Source organism: Ictidomys tridecemlineatus, chromosome 7 (genome assembly GCF_052094955.1).
Source record: "Ictidomys tridecemlineatus isolate mIctTri1 chromosome 7, mIctTri1.hap1, whole genome shotgun sequence".
Classification (NCBI taxonomy): Eukaryota; Metazoa; Chordata; class Mammalia; order Rodentia; family Sciuridae; genus Ictidomys; species Ictidomys tridecemlineatus.
The window spans coordinates 40343108-40363016 of NC_135483.1; the positions used below are offsets into that span (position 1 = coordinate 40343108).

The window sequence follows — 19909 nt, forward strand, 5'->3', positions numbered from 1 at the left end:
TTTCTGATTGTTTCAAGAGAAGCCACATATGGTCAGTCAGACCCTGAACCATCCTGACAAGTGGCACCACTGGTAGAGGAAAGCTAAAGGAGCCAGGAGGCTTTGCACATGTCTCCAAGAGTGATCTCTGAGAAATCTCAGCTGACGCTTAAAAATAGATAGGGATAAGATCAGTTTTGTCCAACCACTTGGTCTTAAACACCCTGCAGGAGAGTACAGCCTAACAGAACAGTCCTACATGGACATTTAAAAGGAAAAACATTGTTTTTTAAAAAAATAAAACTTATTATACATACTTGTGTCAGCCCTACCAAAATTAAGTAAAGCTGGACGCTATAAAGGTAGGGTTCTTGTGTTAGAGTGCCCAATAATAAGAATGATAAAAGTCACAAATTTGTCCCAAGTTAATTTGAGTCTGATTTCATAGGTATACAAATCTTCCCAACCTCCTATATTGATAAAGTTGATCTGTTTTTTTCCTGATAAAATTATGAATTGTGGACTGCGGCTGGAGCTCAGTGCTAGAGTGCTCAGTTGGCATATGTGAGGCACTGGGTTTGATCCTCAGCACCACATAAAAATAAAATAAAGGTATTGTGACCACGTACAACTAAAAAATACATATTTTAAAAAAAACTATGTGTTATGGTCCTCATGGTTTTTAGAGAATGGCTAAAATACTAATCGCTTTTGTGCTAATTGTTTACAAAAAAGTAATGCTTTGCTGTCTTTATTGTTGTCTTAGCATGATGTATGTATGCCTTGTCCACTCACCTGCCAGCTGCCACTGTGGATCTCTGGACTGTCCTGATGCTGAATGCCTTTAACAAGGACTCTGGGTTACTTCACCCACTTTCAGCATGAACTACCTTGGAGATGTGGTTGCCCACTTTCCATAGAAATGGAAGCTATAAATAGACAGTGGGGAAATGTAACAGGGGTTACATTTGATGCTTTGACTGTATCCCTCGTGGCTTTGAAACTTATATGTTTTTTTCTATTTCCCAGCCTTCTTCTCCCTGACATTCTCCTCCCTGATCTTCTTCTTCACGATCTCTCTTTCCTAATCTCATTTTCTCTGAATCACCTCTTTTTAAAAAAACCTCTTCCTGCTGACGTGCAGAATCACAGCCTTTGGGACAGGAGTCCTCTGCATTTCTCCTTTGCTAACAAAGCAATATACCTTCTTTTTCCTTTTTCTCAAAAAAAAAAAAAAAAAGTCAAAGCATTTGAAGCCCTTTTGTTCTTGTTCACTGCAAATCCCTCCATCTCAGTACTGTAATCATTCAATGTACTTTATAATTTTATGGTACATATGCCCCTCAAATTTTATATTATTTTCCATTTTTTTACAAAACTGTGTAAGTGCTATTTTACACAGTTTCTCAATAGGTAGTGGGGTTTGAACCCAGAGCCTCACACATGCTACATAAGCACCGCTGCTGCTGAGCCACATCTTCTGGGTTTTAGACTATCCACATTAGAAGACACAGATTTGTTCATTCTTTACGCCTGCGGTATACTCTACACCTCCTTATACTTATTTCTTGTGTAGCAGTGGCAATTAGGTTTTCAGCTTTTGTGCAAGTATGAAATGTATATGACCATTCTCATATTTCTAGGCATTTTTGGGATGTGCGCTAGATTTTCCATAAAAGAGGGGTATGTAATTTTACTTGCTATTTCCTTAGTGCTCTACCAGAGGCCTGTGCCAATTTACGTGACGAAACCAGCTGTGTGCAGTTCCAGCTGCTCCAATACTCTTCAGTACATGACAGTCTTTTCACTGACCACCTTTTCATACTATTCATGACATTTTCACTTCCACAATTCTTTGAATTTTATTTCAATGAATCCTCATAATCATCTTATGGGTTACATATTATTCTTCACATTTTACAGGTAAGAAAACAAAAGAGTCTCCATTTGCTGAAACAACACTTTCTTCTAAAAATAATGCTTTACTTTGCAACTTCGCTCACTGCATCTCCAGATGCTAGAAAGACTGCTTTGGGGACGATATAGGAGGCCGGTCCTCCAGAGCTGGTAATGCTCCCTCCTCCAGCCTTTCAAAGCCTTCTCCACCCACCCCTCCCGGAGGTCGTCGTGGCTCCGTAGCGCTACAGAACCACAAGGTTTGGACCACTGGATACACCGTAGTCTCCTTCCCCTCCTCCCCGCTCTGTCCCCCACTGGGTGTTCAGAGGGCGCCCTTCGCCGCGCTGGAGAAGGCGGGGTCGGCCGCTTCAGGCAGCAAGGAGCTTTGGGATAGGCCGAGGCTTGAAGCGCTGGGGCTCTGATCACCGGAAGTGCTTCCGTTTCTCCCTCTCCTGAGCTGCAGTCTCCGAAGTTGGAGCGCTGCCCCGGAAGTCCTCCCCCTGTCCTCCGCCCGCGGCAAACATGGCGGTGGACTCGGCGATGGAGCTGCTATTTTTAGACACTTTTAAACATCCAAGCGCTGAGGTAAGGCTTGGCCACTTGATTCCGACCCTACTCCTCGACTTGAGGACTTTCACAAGAAAATCGTTAGCGTCCTAGATTTTTTGCTCCCACCGATTGTCGCTTTAATTCCTCGCGCACACACACCCCATCCCCCAGCTTGGGTGTGAGCTCTGCGTCTGAGGGAGGGGGCGGCAGAGCCTTCTTTTCCTTGCTTTAACTTGCATCCCCTTCCGCGGCGTCTTGCTGGAGTTGGCTGCTTTGCTGGCATTACTTTTTATTGTTATTATGTTTTTCTGTCAACTTTGGGCCTTGAGAAGGGTGGAGGTTCTCAGGTAACCTCTCTGGGTGCAGGAGGTGTCTTGGGCAGCTGGTCGCTGACCGTAGTGCGGGAGTCCGAGCAGCTCCCTCGGGCTCTGTGGTTCCCGAGTTAACGACGTTTCTAAATTCTTTCGGCTAGATTCTTCTAATGGAAGTTTTGCCACACTTTGGGCTCAGGATTGTAGTGTTCTCCCGTTTGTCATGAAACTTTAATAGTTCGAAGGAGGTTTCACACATTAGGACATGAGATGCCTACAACCTCTTTGCGTGGAGACTATTTCGAAGTAGGAAGAATTGAGGGAATCGTAGTCAGAATTATTCTCAGCAAGCAAATGTATTGTCGTTTTGAGGGGCAATCTTTCTGTACCAAATTATTTACGGGTTCTTGAACGTGTGATATTTGAATATAGCTAGTTAACTGCAGGTTTCTGAAAGCCGGTGGAAAATGAACTTTAACGAAGTCCAAAGAGAAATTGGCGTGTATGTGTCTGTGTCTGAGAGAGAGTGCGCGAGAGCGAGCGCGCGCAAACTTCCTCTTCTGTTTTAATGTAAACTTAAATCATTTTAGAGAATTGTTCTTTCTTCGAAGATTTTTTTTTTTTCCTTTCTGGTACTGGGAATTGAACTCTGGAGCGCTGTACGATTGAACTACATCCCCAGTCCTTTTTATTTTGAGACAAGATGTCTCTAAGTTGCTCAGAATGACCTCAAACTTGTGATCCTACTTCCTCAGCTTCTCCAATAGCTAGAATTACAGGCGTGAGCCACCAAACCCAGCTAGACTATTTCTTCTGTTTTTATTAAGAGTGTGTTCTTGTATCAAGCTCCAAGAAGTTAGCTAGAGTCTCTTATTCTTGGTTGTATTTCCAGTGCTACAACAGTATCTAGAAAAATGTAGGTGCTCAATAAATGTTTGAGTGCAAAATGTTTAAAATGAATAGTCTTTGTTTTGTGAAATAGTGATGATATGGGAAGTGGTTAATTCTTTGATATTTTATTTATTTATTTAGAATTTTGTTGTTGATGGACCTTATTTCTATTCATTTATTTATATGTGGTGCTGAGAATCAAACCCAATGCCTCACACATGTGAAGCAAGCGTTCTACTACCAAGCCACAACCCCAACCCAATTAGCTTTTATTTTAATGAATGATTTATAGGTCAGTAAAAGTCAAAAGTTTGGGTACTTTGGGTTATTATATCTTACTGACAGTGAAATAATATTTGGCCTTACATTCCATGTGGGTCAGTTGGCATGGTTTGTTTAATGACGGCTGTATTCCGACTGTAATTCCAGCTAAGTTTTAGAAAACCCACAATGGCAGCAGTAGTTGTAGCAGAACCTGTCATATACAGAAGTAGAAAGTAGGTAAATATTTGAAGAAAGCATATGGTGAATTAGTCCTATACTGTTCTAGTTTAGGAAAACTGGCATTCATTAATTCATTCATTCATTATTTAATCGATTTTTCTTTCTTTCATTCTTAGGCAAACATTGAAGGCCATGAGAAGACAGGGCATGTAGTAAATGCCATCTTCTGGGAATGACTGGGAAAGCTTTAGTAGAGGTCACATTTGAACCAAATCTTGAAAGAAAAATTTATGGGAGCTAAGATTTTTTTGGGGGGGCTGGGGATGTGATTCAAGCGGTAGCATGCTCGCCTGGCATGCGTTTGGCCCGGGTTCGATCCTCAGCACCACATACAAACAAAGATGTTGTGTCCGCCGAAAACTAAAAAAATAAATATTAAAATTCTCTCTCAATGTACAGTGGGATTGAATCTAGAAGTGCTTTGCCACAGAGCTATATCCCTAGCCCCTTTTTATTTTGAAACTGGATCTTGCTAAGTTGCTTTAAGGCCTTTCTAAGTTGCTGAGGCTAGTCTTGAACTTGTGATCCTCCTGAATCCCTGGGGTTACAGGTGTGTGCCCTATGCCTGGTAGAGATAAGAAATCTTGTTCTCAAATGTTTCTTCTCAAAAAATTTAGAACCAACGTGGTTTTGGGGATGTAGAACTGTATGTAGTCCCAGTTACTTGGGAGAGTGAGAGCATGGGTAACAGTGATATACCACATACACAAAAAAAGTTTAACTGAACTGTAGATTAGCTCCACAAAATTATCATTCAAGTTAGAATGTGACAAAGTGCATAAAGAGGCACAATGGTGATTTCTTAAAGTTTATCATCTTTTTTAAAAATGCTTTTCATTATTGGACGTATTAGAATTCTAGTTTATATTTAACTTCCTTTATGGATATTAAGGCTGCATGATTTCAGAAGGGAGAGATACTCTTCTTTTGAGAGTATTAAGAAAGACTTCATCTAGGCATTTACCATATGAACTTGGTCTTTGGTGGAAAGGTATGTACCGCAGCTATAGTTAGGAAAGGATGGTATTTTACTGGAATAGTCATTTGTTCAGGTGTGCTCAAGTAAGTGGCACCTGAGGGGCAGTTCGAAGCCAGATCATTGAGCTCCTTGAATGTTCAATGAAGGAGCATAGATCTGTCGTACAAGTGGAAAGTTTTTGAGCAGGCAAATTATATGGTTAGTGAACTATATTAGGGAGATTAATTGATCAGTAATACCTAAAATTGTTCAAAGAAAACAGGTGTCAAATTCAGGAAGAAAAAAATAAGGCATAATGAAAGGTTGACTTAGCAGATGGGAATTAATGCTTGTTAGCCTTTATTGAATACTCCCTGCCCCCCTTCCTCCAGTGTTGGAGTTTGAACCCAGGGGCACTTTACCACTGAGCTACATCCCTAACCCTTTTTTATTTTATTTTGAGACAGGGTCTTGGTAAGTTGCCTGGATGGAGCTGAAACTTGTCATCTTTTTGCCTCAGCCACCCAAGTACCTGAGATTGCAGGCATGCATCACTTTGCCTGGCTGAATACTTTCTTTGAGTGAGGCAGTATGTTGGTTATTAATTTTTTTCTTTTAGATATACATGACAGTAGAGTATGTTATGACATATATATATATATATATATATATGGAGTATAACTCATTCATGTAATTGAACGTGATGTGGAGTTTCACTGGTTGTGTATTCATGTATGAACGTAGGAAAGTTATATTCAGTTCGTTCTACTATCTTTCCTATTGTGTGTTGGTTATTTAAATAAATTATCTCTGATTTTTCCATCCATTTTGAAAAGGTAGTTTATCTTCATGAAATACAGAAATGGAGCCCGAGAGGTTAGATGTCTTTCCTAAAATGGCATAACTAGCTTAAGATACACCAGCATGCATTTTCCTGCCATGGTATACTCTGACCCAGTGATACTAAATAGGAAGGAATACATATAAGATACATTTTGGATATAATTTTTAACTACACATATTCAGTAAGATGGAAGCTGAATATTGTAGTTAAAATGATAGAATTTTAGTTTTAGAGACTAGGGAACTGGTGGGGCTGTTGATAGTGAATTTGATGGGAAAAAGAGAATTGTAGCTTTTATTTTTTTAGATTTTTTTATTGTAGTGCTGCAGATCAAACATAGGGCCTCATACATACTAGGCAAGTGCTGTACCATTGAGCTCTGTATCCATGCCTGGTAATTTTATTTATTAATTAAAAAAATTTTTTTTCAGTTGTACTTGGACACATACCTTTATTTCATTTATTTATTTTTATGTGGTGCTGAGGATTAAACCCATTGCCTCGAAAATGTTAGGCAAACAATCTACTGCTGAGCTACAACACCAGCCTGATAATTTTAGTTTTTTGTGTGTTTAGTAGTAAGCCAGATTTGCCCAGTAGGAAGTTGGGAATCTATTTAGAAAATATTTATGAAAAATACCTTTTTTTTTTTTTTTTTGGTATTGATGATTGAACCCAGAGGTGCTTTATCACTGAGCTACATCCCAGCCCTTTTTTATTTTTTATTTTTATTTAGAGACAGGGTCTTACCAAGTTGCTTAGGACCTCACTAAGTTTCCAAGACTGGCCTGGAGTTTGCAATCCTTCCAATTTGGGCTCCTAAGTTACTGGGATTACAGGCATGTGTGACGGCAGCTGGCTTATGAAAAATACTTTTGAAAGTGAGGGTACAGTTCCAGGAGGGGCAATATAAGTAAAAATAAAACAAAATCTATTGTCTGTTCTCAGAGGGATTTGTAATCTGGTAGGGAAGTTAGACTTTTAATTTACCTTAAAGGGATATGAGTGGTGCAAAGTGAATTACAAATTATGTTTGTGGTTTGTATGATACTCTTATAAAAATGAAAAAATAAATATTTTAGTAAATTTAAATTTCATTCTAGAAAAATTAGAAAATGCTGAAAAGCTATGCTTTCATAGTATCACCTTTCTTAGTGACAACTGTCATTAATACTATTTGCTCATTCTGTATCTTTATGTATTTTGCAATAATCCCCTTTTTATTACATAAGGAAGTTTTAAACATTTATAAGGCCAATCCTCTTGGTTTCAGAAGATAAGCAGTTAAATTTATTAACAGACTTTGATGATGGGGAAATAATGTTCCAATAAATGAATAAAACACTTAACATTGCAAATCAAGAATATAAGGTAGAGCTGGGATATAGCTCAGTTGGTAGATTGTGCTTGCCTTGGCATGCACAAGGCCCTGGGTTCAATCCCCAGTACCACACACACACACACACACACACACAAAAAAAGTTAAAACTAAAATTAACATAACATATCTGAAAAATTGTTTAAAGTCAGATTTAAGTAGGACTAGCTGGTAAACAAGTATATGAGTAGAGAGATGCTATATTTTGATATTCCTGTTGATATGATGTAAATTCCTTTCTTTCTCTCCCACACCTATTATAGTCAGTATTAGAATTTTATAGGTGTAATTAATGATTTTCTTTATATTAATATTTTCCAAATCTTCTAGTGAATATGATTATGCTTAAACATATGAACCCACTACCTACATTAATGTTCCAGTACTGTTTGTGGTTTCTGTTTTCACCTGTGTTGTGCATCCTTGTACATCGAGAAATTTGCATATATATCACTTAAAAAGTAAACTTCACTTAAAAAAATTTTCTTTTTTTGACTATGTCATACATGTATGAGGTACAAATTCAAAAGGTACAAAAGAGTATTCAGTAAAATATTTAAAATTGGCTGTATAATATTTATGTAAATAGTAATGTTATTATTTATTTACTAAGTTCTCATACATTTAGATTTCTGGCTTTATAAACAGTGTTGTGATATTCTTGGGCCTAAATTATTTTATACATGTTTACTTCTTTAATATTACTTTTCAGAGTAGAATGGTTGGGTTAAAATATAGTCTTGGGGAGGTCGTCAGTGCTGGAAAGTTCTTTGTAATGATCATTTTAGAGTTTATGAAACTAATTTGTAACTCCTCTGCCTTAGTGATAGAAACAGATAAGATAGCTAAGGGAGGGGGTAGAAAGAGAAGAGAGATAGTTCTAGAGATAAGGAGCTGTAGATAGCTATGCTGTGATCTTTAAATGCACAATAACTCCTATGGATAAATGTGTCTTAGTCATAGAATCTGACTAGTCTGTTCTTCACATTTCTGTTACCTGACTGATCATAAACCTTCCATGATTTCCTATTGTCATCCTGCTTGTATTTTTTATAACCCTCTAAGAACAATTTGATCCCCTTTAAGCACCTATTAAAAGTTCTTCATTCATTAAAAAATATGCCAGACATTGTGAATATACAGTAACTGAGACTTGGTTCTCATCTCCTTGCAACATATATTTTAATGAGGAGAGTTAAAAGAGTCAATTACAATTCAGTTTAATAAGGGACTTTGGGTACACATGGGAGAAGTGCTTAACTAGGCTTGATCAACTTTCTCTTAAAAGTTATAATCCTAGCTGCTCCAGAGGCTGACACAGGAGGATCACAAGTTTGAGGCCAACCTCTGCAAGTCTTGAGACCCTGTCTTGGGCTTGGGATGTAGCTAAGTGGTAGAGTACCCTTGGGTTCAGTCTCCAGTAAAGAAAAGAAAGTTGACATCTACAGGGAGTTGGGGCAGAGGGGTATCAGAAGGTTCTAAACCAGGAGAACAGCATAAATGAGGGCATAAAGTTGAAAAAGAGCATGGTATGCTAGGGGTATAAGTTTGGAGTGATTAAGAAGCCAATCTTATCTATAAGACCTAGGAATTTGGCTTGGGTATAGGAAAGAGCAGGGGGATAATGTATTTATAATTTAGGGAGAATATGTTGCAGTAGGAGAATGGGTTGGAGGGGAGCAAGAAAAAAAGCACAAAACCAGCTAGTTTGTTTGTTTGCTAAAAAGGACTGTTTATTAACAAACATAATGGAAATTTATAGAGGAGCTAGAAGTAATATATTTGTAAGAACAGGTCTACTACCATTATTAAGGTATAAAAGACTCCTATGATTTAAAATAAAGAGAAGCCCCATAGAAAAAAGTCTATAAAATATTTGAGCAGATAATTCACAAAAGCAGAAACAAAAGTCAGTATATGGAAAATATTATTACTTACTAGTAATTAAATGAGATTATTAAAAGTAACAAATAATAATATTTATTACCTCAAGTTGGATATATTTTTTAAAAATATTGTAATTCCTACAATGGTTCTGAATGTTGAATGTACACATGCTCATATCCAGAGAATCTAAACTGATAAATTTAGAGTGTGTGAAGCTCCTATGGAAAGTGAATATATGATCTATATTCCAAAATTCCATTCATATCTTTTGATCAAGCAATTTCATTTCTAGGAATGAGTCCTAAATAAACAATCATTGATATACTAAAGATTTTTCTATAATGATGCCCACTATACAATTATTTATTTATTTAATTATTTAATTTATGTATAACAGCTGAATGCATTACAATTCTTATTACATATATAGAGCTTAATTCTTCATATCTCTGGTTGTATACATAGTACACTCACACCAATTTGTGTCTTCATACCCAAAGGACTTAAAAACTGCATACTACAGGGACACAGCCACATCAATGTTTATAGCAGCACAATTCGAAATAGCTAAATTGTGGAACCAACCTAGATTCCCTTCAATAGATGAATGGATAAAAAAATGTGGCATATATACACAATGGAATATTACTCAGCAATAAAAGAGAATAAAATCATGGCATTTGCAGGTAAATGGATGAGTTAAAGAAGATAATGCTAAGTGAAGTTAGCTAATCTCAAAAAACCAAATGTTTTCTTTGATATAAGGAAGCTGATTCATAGTGGGATAGGGAGAGGGAGCATGGGAGGAATAGATGAACTCTAGATAGGGCAGAGAGGTGGGAGGGGAGGGGAGAGGGCATGGGATAATTAATGATGGTTGAATATGATGATCATTATTATCCAAAATACATGTATGAAGGATTGTTCTTGATATAATTCAGATTAGAGTGATGTAGTCATAGAATTAAAGGAATGACAACAGGAATGAAGGGAAACATAGATACGAGAGCTATTTAGAATATAATCACTAGGGGGCTGGGATTGTAGCTTAGTGGTAGAGCACTTGCCTAGCATGTGTGAGGCACTGGGTTCAATTCTCAGCACCACATAAAAATAAATAAATAAAATAAAGGTATTGTCTCTATCTACAACTAAAAATATTTAAAAAAAGAATGTAATTACTAGGAATTGGTGTTTGAATGAATGGATGATTTAGATGAGAATGAGAAACAAAAGGATAATTTCTTGGGAATTGTGTGGATAATAGTTGCATCACTAATGTAGGAGAGTTAGGTTTTGGAATTGCTGCGTTTTCGGTGCCTGAGGGACATTCAGGTGAAGATACCTAGTTGTGTATAACAGTCAGGTGGAGATACCTAGTTGTGTATAACAGTCAGGGGCTCAGGAGAGAGGCCCCAGATGGGGATACAGATATGAAGTTGCCTTCTGGCTGTGGATGAATTATTTCATGTAATTCTGATGGTTGTGCTCAGCTACTTTGCCCTACATTCCTTTCTCATTTTGTTCTCTAGGCATGGTGAACTATGCTTGCAATTTCTTGAACCTTCCAAGTTCTTCTTTACATTCTTTTGTACATGCTTTCTTTCTCCTTTTGCCAAGAAAGCTCTCTCTTCCACTGATTCTTGTTTTTTTAGAAGACTTACTTAACTTAGGTACAACTTCTTTGGGGATACTTTCCCTGACACATCTTTTCTTCCCCCAAAAATGGTTGTTCAAAATCTGAGCTAGGTAAGTACCCTTCTGAGTTTTTAAAGTATCTTGTCTGTACTGTTTGTATCATAGCATTTTCTCTATTTTCTGAAGTAAGTTGTTTTATATTTCTTTTATATAAAAGGAATGTGATTTTTTTCAGTTATAGGTGGACACAATATCTTTATTTTATTTATATGGGGTGCTAGGAATTGAACCCAGTGCTTCCACGGATGGTAGGCAAGCACTCTTCCTCTGAGCCACAGCCCCAACCCCTTGAATGTAGTATTTGTTGACTGTATAAGGTATAATCATAATAATTGGGATACAAGATCAGCTCTAACAAAAAACAAACGTAATAGTAGCTTTACATAAAATAGGATTTCTCTTTCAATAATCTAGTTGAAAATAACCTAGGGCCCATATAACGGTTCTACAGTGTTGGGGACCCAGCCTTTCCATCTGTATCATTTGCTATCCTTTATAACATTGCCTGTATTGTCCATAATAGCTCATTATAACATCTATATTTTAGACCATTGGAAGAAAAAGTGGAAGATAGGTCCAAAAGTCTGAACCTTCTCTTTAAGGGCATGACCCAGAATTGCTTACATCATTTTCATTTATATCAAGGAATTTAATAGTCCCATGTTCACATTTGCATCTTGGGAATCTGGGAAATAGCCTTTGGTTCACTTATGCCCAGCTAAAATTTCTCTAGAAGAAGAGGAAAATGGATATTGGAGAATAATTAGCAGTTAGTCTCACTTATCCCATTTATTTTATTCCAATGAGAGTTTGAAGTACATTTGAATAATGAACATATTACTGGCAGATTTCTATGCCTATATATTATAATTTCCAAGTTTAAAATGCAAAATTAGGAAGTCATCTGTTACATTTCCAGGGAAGCCTAACCTGAACATGTTGTTTCTTTGGTTTGTTATGGTAGGCATGATATTCTTTGCAGCTTCAAGACCTAGCCTTTCCAAATGCAAATAACGTGAACCTATGGTGAACTTTAACCACTAAATAAAATGATGGTTGATTGAAATGCTAGGAAAAAATGATGAAAAATATTCCAAATCAATGTGAATTTTTTTATTGATCACAAGAGTTGCATTTTTCTAATAAAAATGTTACATAGGGATAAGTATGTAATAAATATAATTTATGCTGTCCATTTAATTTTTTTTTGTGGGAGTTCCTCAGCTATTCAGTATCTAAATGGTTTTTCTGATCCTTTGACATTATTTAGTATGTAAAATTTAGCAGAGTAAGCTAATTAAGTATAGATCTGCAACCTTTTAACCAGAAATTCAAAAATTCAGAAATTAAAAGTTTTAAGTATTATTTTTGCAAATAATAAAACCTTTAAACTGTCCTGAATTCATTTAGCTATACAATCTAATTTGAACCAATATTATACTAGTTTTAATCTTTATTTAGTGTGAATGTTGATACATATTGCTGTAGAAATATTGATGTTTTGATTATAAGATATTGATGTCTCAGAAGCTGCTGGAATTCTTAGGTAATATGTAGTATTTGTATCGTATACCTTTCTAAAAATTCAAAAAGTCAGGATTTTGAAAGTCAACTGGCTCCAAAAGTTTCATTTAAGAGATTGTGAACTATATTGTTCTAAGCAAAATATCAGCAGAGAGATAATGCACTGCAGAAAATGTTATATTAAGTGAAAGACTTAACAGGTGCATTTTATCATCAGCCATTAAAAATGATTTATACATCATTGTAAAATATTTAATGATATGGTTATTTTAAGGTTATTTGTGATGCTTTGAATGAAAATAATTAAAAGATGAGCATATTTTGAATTGGGAAGCATTTTTTGCTTACAATGTGTCTCTTCTTTCCCTCCTTTTTTAAAGCAAAGTTCTCATATAGATGTGGTTCGTTTTCCATGTGTGGTTTATATCAATGAAGTTCGAGTCATACCCCCAGGAGTGAGAGCCCATAGTAGTCTGCCTGACAATAGAGCATATGGGTAAGTTACTCTCTTTGCAAAACTTTTTTTTTTTTTTTTTAAACTAAAGAATGTCTTAGAAACTTATTCTTGTGGGAATGGGTGTGTGTTTGTGTGTGGGGACTGGGGTGCTGAGGGATCAAATCCTGGCCCTCACTGTGAGTGCTAGGCTTGTGCTTTATCACTGAGCTACATCCCAGTCCCTGAAACAACTTCTTTTTCTTTTTTTTTTTTTTAATTCTTTTTTTTTTTAATTTGTTCTTTGTAGTTATACATGATAGTAGAGTCAATTTTGACATATTTGTACAAATATGGAGTTTATCTTATTCTAATTTTTGGATCCCAGTCTTATGGATGCACATGATGTTGAGACTCACTGTGGTTGAAACTTAAGTGCAGAATTTTAAGGTACTGTTTTGCAAATAATAAAATGTTGAAACTTTATGGTCACTTTGCATTGTAATTAACTCTTAAGTTTTCTTTATAATGCTTTTATCATCATAAACTTGAAAGGAGGAATTATTTGACCTAAGTAGTAGGTAAGATTTTAAAAAATTTATCCTTTTTTTTAAAAAGTTGGTAGAAATGCATTTACATTTTCCAAAATATTATGGGATAACATAATCAAGTATATAAAGTTTTTTTTTGTGTGTGTGGGGGGTACTGGGGATTGAACTCAGGGGCACTTGACCACTGAGTCCCATCCCTAGCCCTATTTTGTATTTTATTTAGAGACAGAGTCTCACTGAGTTCCTTAGTGCCTTGCTTTTGCTGAGGCTGGCTTTTTTTTTTTTTTTTTTGTGATTCTCTTGCCTCAGCCTCCCAAGCCAGCAGGATTACAGGCGTGTGCAAACCATGCCCAGCAATAAAGTATTTTTAACTTTACTTTAAAAAAATTTTTTTTTATAGTTGTAGATGGACAGAATTCCTTTATATTATTTATTTATTTTTATATGGTGCTTAGGATTAAACCCAGTGCCTCATACCTGCTAGGCAAGTGCTCTGCCACTGAGCTACAGCCCTAGCCCTTTAATTTGACTTTTTCCTTGAAAATAACTAAGAATTAGTTTAAATATTTAGAAATGTATTTTAAACGCATTATTTAAATTTTTTTGTGATGCCAGTTTTTACAACTCAGTGATCTTCTTATTTCAGTACATGTATCTTTTTATAAATGAGTAGCTTCAAATGAGCCATTAATTGTAATTACTAAGTAATTATTTGGTACTTTCTCTTTCTTAGGTTCTGTGGGAATTAAAATGTAAGACCATCATCCTGACATGGAGATACAAATAACTTTAACAACCAACAAAAACAGAGAACTTAACATGAATCATTATTTTAATACATGGATTAGAGTTATAAGCCACATTTTGGCTGTAGGAACATGAATACATATAATAAATATATCTTACATGCATTTTTAATTTATAGCCTAGTATTAGTTTCATGTGTCAATACCATATTCCATTCTATAGATACTATGGGTAGCTCAATTTCTGTTACATAAAAGAGTTATACCTACTATTTCATGGTTTTAAGGGACAGAATCAAAATTAAAGGCTTATTTCTTCCTGTAAAAAATAGTTGTTTTCTTACAGAAATAGTCATAAAATCTTCAGAAGTACTATTCAGAAATTAAAACATAAAAATAAAACAGGCATATTTAATGTTTTTAAAGAGAATTGTTATTCACTTTTTATATTTTCACTTAAAAGAAATTAAAACTCATGTTTTCGTGTACATTTCTTCCTACTTTTCTTATCACGTGTAGAATGTAAAAGAGAGGGTAATGATAGCATATACCACAGTTTTATTTAATTACAATGCTTTTGACCAAGAAAGGTTTATTAGTTATGTATTGTTCTTTAACAAAAACTGCAGATTTTTACAGTCTGAAACAGTAAAAATATATTTTATTATATTGTTTTTGAGGGTCAGGAGTTGTAAGGGCTTAGCTGGCTCAGTTTCCCTCCTGAAGTTGTAGTCAAGATTCAGGTCACAGCTACAGTCTTACCTACAGTTTTAGAAGATTTGAGTGAGACTGGAGAGTTTACTTAGAAACTCACTTGTGGGCTGGGGTTGTGGCTCAAGCAGTAGCACGCTCGCCTGGCATGCGTGTGGCCCGGGTTCGATCCTCAGCACCACATACAAACAAAGATGTTATGTCCGCTGAAAACTAAAACATAAATATTAAAAAAAAAAAAAAGTCAATGGGCAATTAAAAAAAAAAAAGAAACTCACTTGTGTGCTTGCTAAGAGATCCACCCCATGGGGATCCATTCTTCTCACGTCATGACATGGCTTCTTCCAGGAATGATCCAAAAGTGAGAGAGCGGGCTCAGGAAGGAAGCCACAATCAGTGTGTTTTATAACTTAGTATTAGAACTGAAACTATAGCTTTTACCATATTCTGTTGGTTACATACTATAAGTCAGTGTGGGAAGGGACTCTCCAGGTTGTGAATACTAGGAAATGGGCCATCTTGGAAGTTGGCCACCATAGCAGGCAAAATTGATTTCTGTCATTAGCTGCAATGGATATGAATATTTATTACATTGCACCACTGTGCCTGGAGACATTTCTTTCTTTCTTTCTTTCTTTCTTTCTTTCTTTCTTTCTTTCTTTCTTTCTTTCTTTCTTTCTTTCTTTCTTTCTTTCTTTCTTTTTTTTGAGACAAAGGAAAAAAAAAGATTTATTGCTTTGCCAGCAAAGGAGAAACACAGGGGACTCCTGTCCTAAAGGCTGTGATTCTGCCCATCATCGGGAACAGGGGGCTTTTATAGAGGTGATTTATGGGCTACATTCCTCCACATGTTCTCTGTTGGAGTTGTGATTGACTTCTTAATTTGGGAGATAGTCATTCTGAGATTTTCCAGTACCATCCCCAAAGTCTGGATTGCTTCATTCCTGTGGTAGGTGTACACTCAAGGACAGATAAATCTGCCTAAAATGGGAAAGAAGGTAATCCTATTTTCCCTGATATTAGGGATGGGAGAGATTAGGAAGTCAGGAAGAGAAAGAAACATGTTCATTTTAAAATAAGTTGCAGTGGCAGAGCAGCAAGGGCTATATTCAAAGAATAAAGTAGACTACTGTTATAAGAACATTGTAGAACATTTCTCCTGGTTTATCACCAGGAAATAGAAAGGAAGGTCCTTTTCCAGGAGTAGGGAACATGGCTAGGTGACTAATTTGACATTATTTTAAATAACAGGTATCATTTGTGTAGGACAAATTCAGGGCTGAAGGCTGCCCAAGTGGGAAACCCATGTGCCAATCCTCCTGTGTTTTGGTGTGGGTCTCTATGGCTGGCCCAGGCTGATATTCAAATCTGCAGGGCTGCCATGTGAGGTGAGAGCAGTGGAAAGGCAGAATTGATAGCCAACCCTGCTTCTTCCAGGAGTCTTTTGCATAAATCCTGTGTGCTCCAGCACACTTTTATGGTAGAGATTCTTGGGACTGATATTCTGGGTTAAGTGTCTTTGTTTTTAATCCTTAGAGATGTTGCCAAGTTGTATTCCAATGGGGGAGTCCATTTTACTCTGTCTTAACCAATTATAAATGTCATTTATCTTTGCCAGTTTGGTAGATGAGAAATTATATTAATGACTAAATCGTCACTTTTTGGGAAGAGGCACCAGTCCTAAGAGAGGGACTGATCTTAATATGTAGAGAGAAACTACTGAGCATGAGTCCTGGTAGGCCAGCTCTTTTCTCCTGGCTCATAGCCTGGATTCTTACCTAGGGCAGATACATTGACACCTTTATGCCTGTGCCAACTATGTGGCATCTTCATCTTTCTGTCCTATGCATGACGGCACATCCAAGTGGACTTCTTACCCACATCTACCACTGCTGGTTTCTAACCACACTGCCTTCTGGTGTTTACACCACAGTTACATGTCTGCTAGTAGTTAGCTGTGGCTAGATGCCATTTCATGGTCTAGCCATACTATGGAATACATTTTGACCTTAATAGTGTTCCTGAAAGCTCAGTCCTTGTCTCTGATGCCAATCCAATAATGAGGACATGGTTTTGAGAAAAAAGAAAAAGAAGGTTTATTGCTTTGCTAGCAAAGAAGAACACAGGGACTCCTGTCCCAAAGGCTATATATACTATATCTTTATCAGCAGCAGAACAGGGGTCTTTTAAAGAGGTAACTCAAAGGCTACATTCCAAGTGTTCTCTTGTTTTTTTTTTTTTTTGGTATTGGGGATTAAACCCTACCCTACTACTGAGCTATACTCCCAGAGTCTTGAGACAGAGTCTTGTTAAGTTTCTAAGGCTGGCTGGTCTGCAACTTGTGATTCTCCTGCCTCAGGTTTCCAACGTAGCTAGGATTATAGGCCTGTGCCATCACAACCGTCTTCCATATTTGATTCTTTACATTGTTTTTCAATGCCTAAGACCTGAGCCTTTGGGAGCTCAAAAGTTTTTTCTTAAGACATTGGAGGCCATGGTCTAGTATAAAGAGGAAATATAGGAGGAAGACAGTAGAGTCGCTAGACACATAGTGGTTGAATTCAAGTAAAGTAAATGTATGCTGTTACTTTGACTCTATTCTTTTTTGTATTTTTGTTTTATAGTATATGAGTACTTTTATAGTGTTAAGTATTATTTGAATATATGATTTATAATAGCTGCATCGTCTATAATGAATGACTATACTATAATTGATTTGACAGTCCTTTGATAATGGGGCCATTAGATGATTTTTAGTTTTGAAATTATAGGTAATAGCATGTTAACATGCTTTTGAAAAAAGTCTTTCATTGATATCAGTATTTTCATAGAAATATTCTAGATTATGTCAAATGATAAGAATTTTTTTTCACATTTCTGAATTTTATTGCCACATTGCCTTTCAGAATGATTGTACCTGTTTGTACTTCTATCAGAAGTTCATGAAGGAATCATTTTTGTAGTACTTTTTTATGCAAATGAACAATAAAGCATGTGATGTTTAAAATCAAAATTTTAGTTGAGCCTAAGGAATTTCAGTCAAGGGTGCTATGATATAGTATCATTTACATTAAGTATAAGAAGATTTTAGTTTAATACAAATTAAAGAGGATTTAATCTTAACTATAAAATCTACCAAAAAAGAGAAAACTCAAAATTGGAAAATTGTTACTATACAAATTTTAATTTAGGCTTTATAATTCTTTTTGCTGATAAACAGAACACTAGATGTCACAATAATTATCTTTAAACACATTAAAACTTGAAATATTTAAGGTAATTACCAAGTAGCAAATGAAAAATGATTCAAATAATCTGGATTTTGATGATTAAAATTTTATCTTTAATATTTCTTTATTTATTGGGATTAAACCCAGTGGCACTTTACCATTGAGCAGCATTGAGACAGGGTCTTGTTAAGTTCCTAAGGCTAGCCTTGAATTTGTAGTCCTCTTGCCAGGTCACTGGGATTACAGGTATACGCCACTATACCCGGACTATTTTTAATAATAAAGTGAACAGTTGGTTACTTGAATTGAATATGAATAGATTTCATTAAATACCATAGTTAACTGTGTACTTTTGTTACTTAAACCTTAGGATATTATGTCCTAATTCTAGGGTTGCTCTTAACTTTATACTTGATGTATTTTTATTTTAATATAGAACTAATTGTTAGAAAGGCTGATATTTGTACCTTTTTTTCATTCACAGGGAGACATCTCCGCACACATTTCAGTTAGACTTATTCTTCAACAATGTAAGCAAACCAAGTGCCCCAGTTTTTGATAGGTTGGGAAGGTATGTACCTGCTAGGTAATTTCATCAGGAATTCACGAGTTAATAAGCAAAATGTTTTCATTCTTTAGATGGGATAAAAGCCCTTTTCTGGTGGTAGACCTGCATTCTAGGATTAATTTTTATTGATTGATAATACAAAGGAAATGTCAAATTTCTAAGAAGATGTTGACAGAATAAAATTTTATATGTGTGAAACATTAGCCACCTTTTGTTTACTTTTTACTTGTACATGCATTTCTTATATGCATGCTAATATCATGATTTGTTAGTCATCTAATTTGGGAAAGATTGCTGTTAAAAAAATTTTTTTTTTTTAGTTGTCAATGGACTTTATTTTGTTTATTTATATGCAGTGCTGAGAATCGAACCCAGTACCTCACACATTGCTAGGCAAGCACTCTACCAATGAGCAACAATCCCAGCCCAGAAAGATTGCTTTAAAGAAATTAAATGGCAAATGAGAGCTATTATTTTGAGGGCGTCTTTTATGTCACACTACTGCACAATTTGAAATTCTGTAGTAACATTTTGGGAAATGAGACTTTTGGGATTATTTAATACATGCTAGATATTATTAGCAATGGTTGTTAACATGTCTGCAATCAAATTGATCATTGAGTGGGTTTATTTAGAACTCACTTTTAAAGATCAATAAAGTAAAAAAAAAAATTAAGGCAGTTTAAAAATGGAAAATTTTCTTTTCCTTTCTGGAATTGGAAGCTTCTTCCACCTCATTTTTTTTTAACTGCTCCTTTTCATTTATTATGAAGTTGATAATTTAACCTTTTTTTCCTCGATTCTTTTTTTTTATCGTATTACTGGAGATTGAACCTAGGTCATTTTGCATGTTAGGCAAGCACCCTACCACCTATCTATTCTCTGTCTGACCTATTTAAAAAAATATATATATATATATATTTATAATATTTATTTATATATTTAGTTGTAGATGGACACTATATCTGTATTTCATTTATTTACTTTTTTTTTGATGTGGTGTTGAACCACAATTCCAGCCCCTGCCTGACCTATTTTTAAACAACAGGAAATCATGATAATCTAAATAGCTATTTTTTCATAAAGTAGGATGTTTTTATGTCAGTACTTAATTGATAAAAAAAAGATTGTTTGCTGTCTTTTTGGTTCTGGAAATTGAACTGTTGGCTTTATGTATGTTAAGCGTGCATTCTACACTGAACTGCCCCCAGCCCTAGAGTGATTAAAATTTTTCTTCCTAGTAGATGT

At 35.7% G+C, this 19909-nt stretch overlaps 1 protein-coding gene across 5 annotated transcripts in view; it reads left to right on the forward strand.

Moving 5' to 3' along the window:
• The first annotated feature begins 2305 nt into the window (after positions 1-2305).
• Positions 2306-19909, forward strand: part of Virma (vir like m6A methyltransferase associated) — a 63569-nt gene continuing 45965 nt past the window's right edge. For 3 of the 5 annotated variants that reach the window (XM_005328659.4, XM_013360108.4, XM_040293854.2), the window contains exons 1-3: positions 2306-2463; positions 12803-12918; positions 18578-18664. In XM_005328659.4, the coding sequence (XP_005328716.1) occupies positions 2401-2463; positions 12803-12918; positions 18578-18664 (266 nt within the window). In that variant the 5' untranslated portion in view covers positions 2306-2400. Of the gene's footprint in view, positions 2464-12802; positions 12919-18577; positions 18665-19909 lie in introns of those variants that run through there. The other 2 variants (XM_078016907.1, XM_040293853.2) reach the window with 2 other exon arrangements.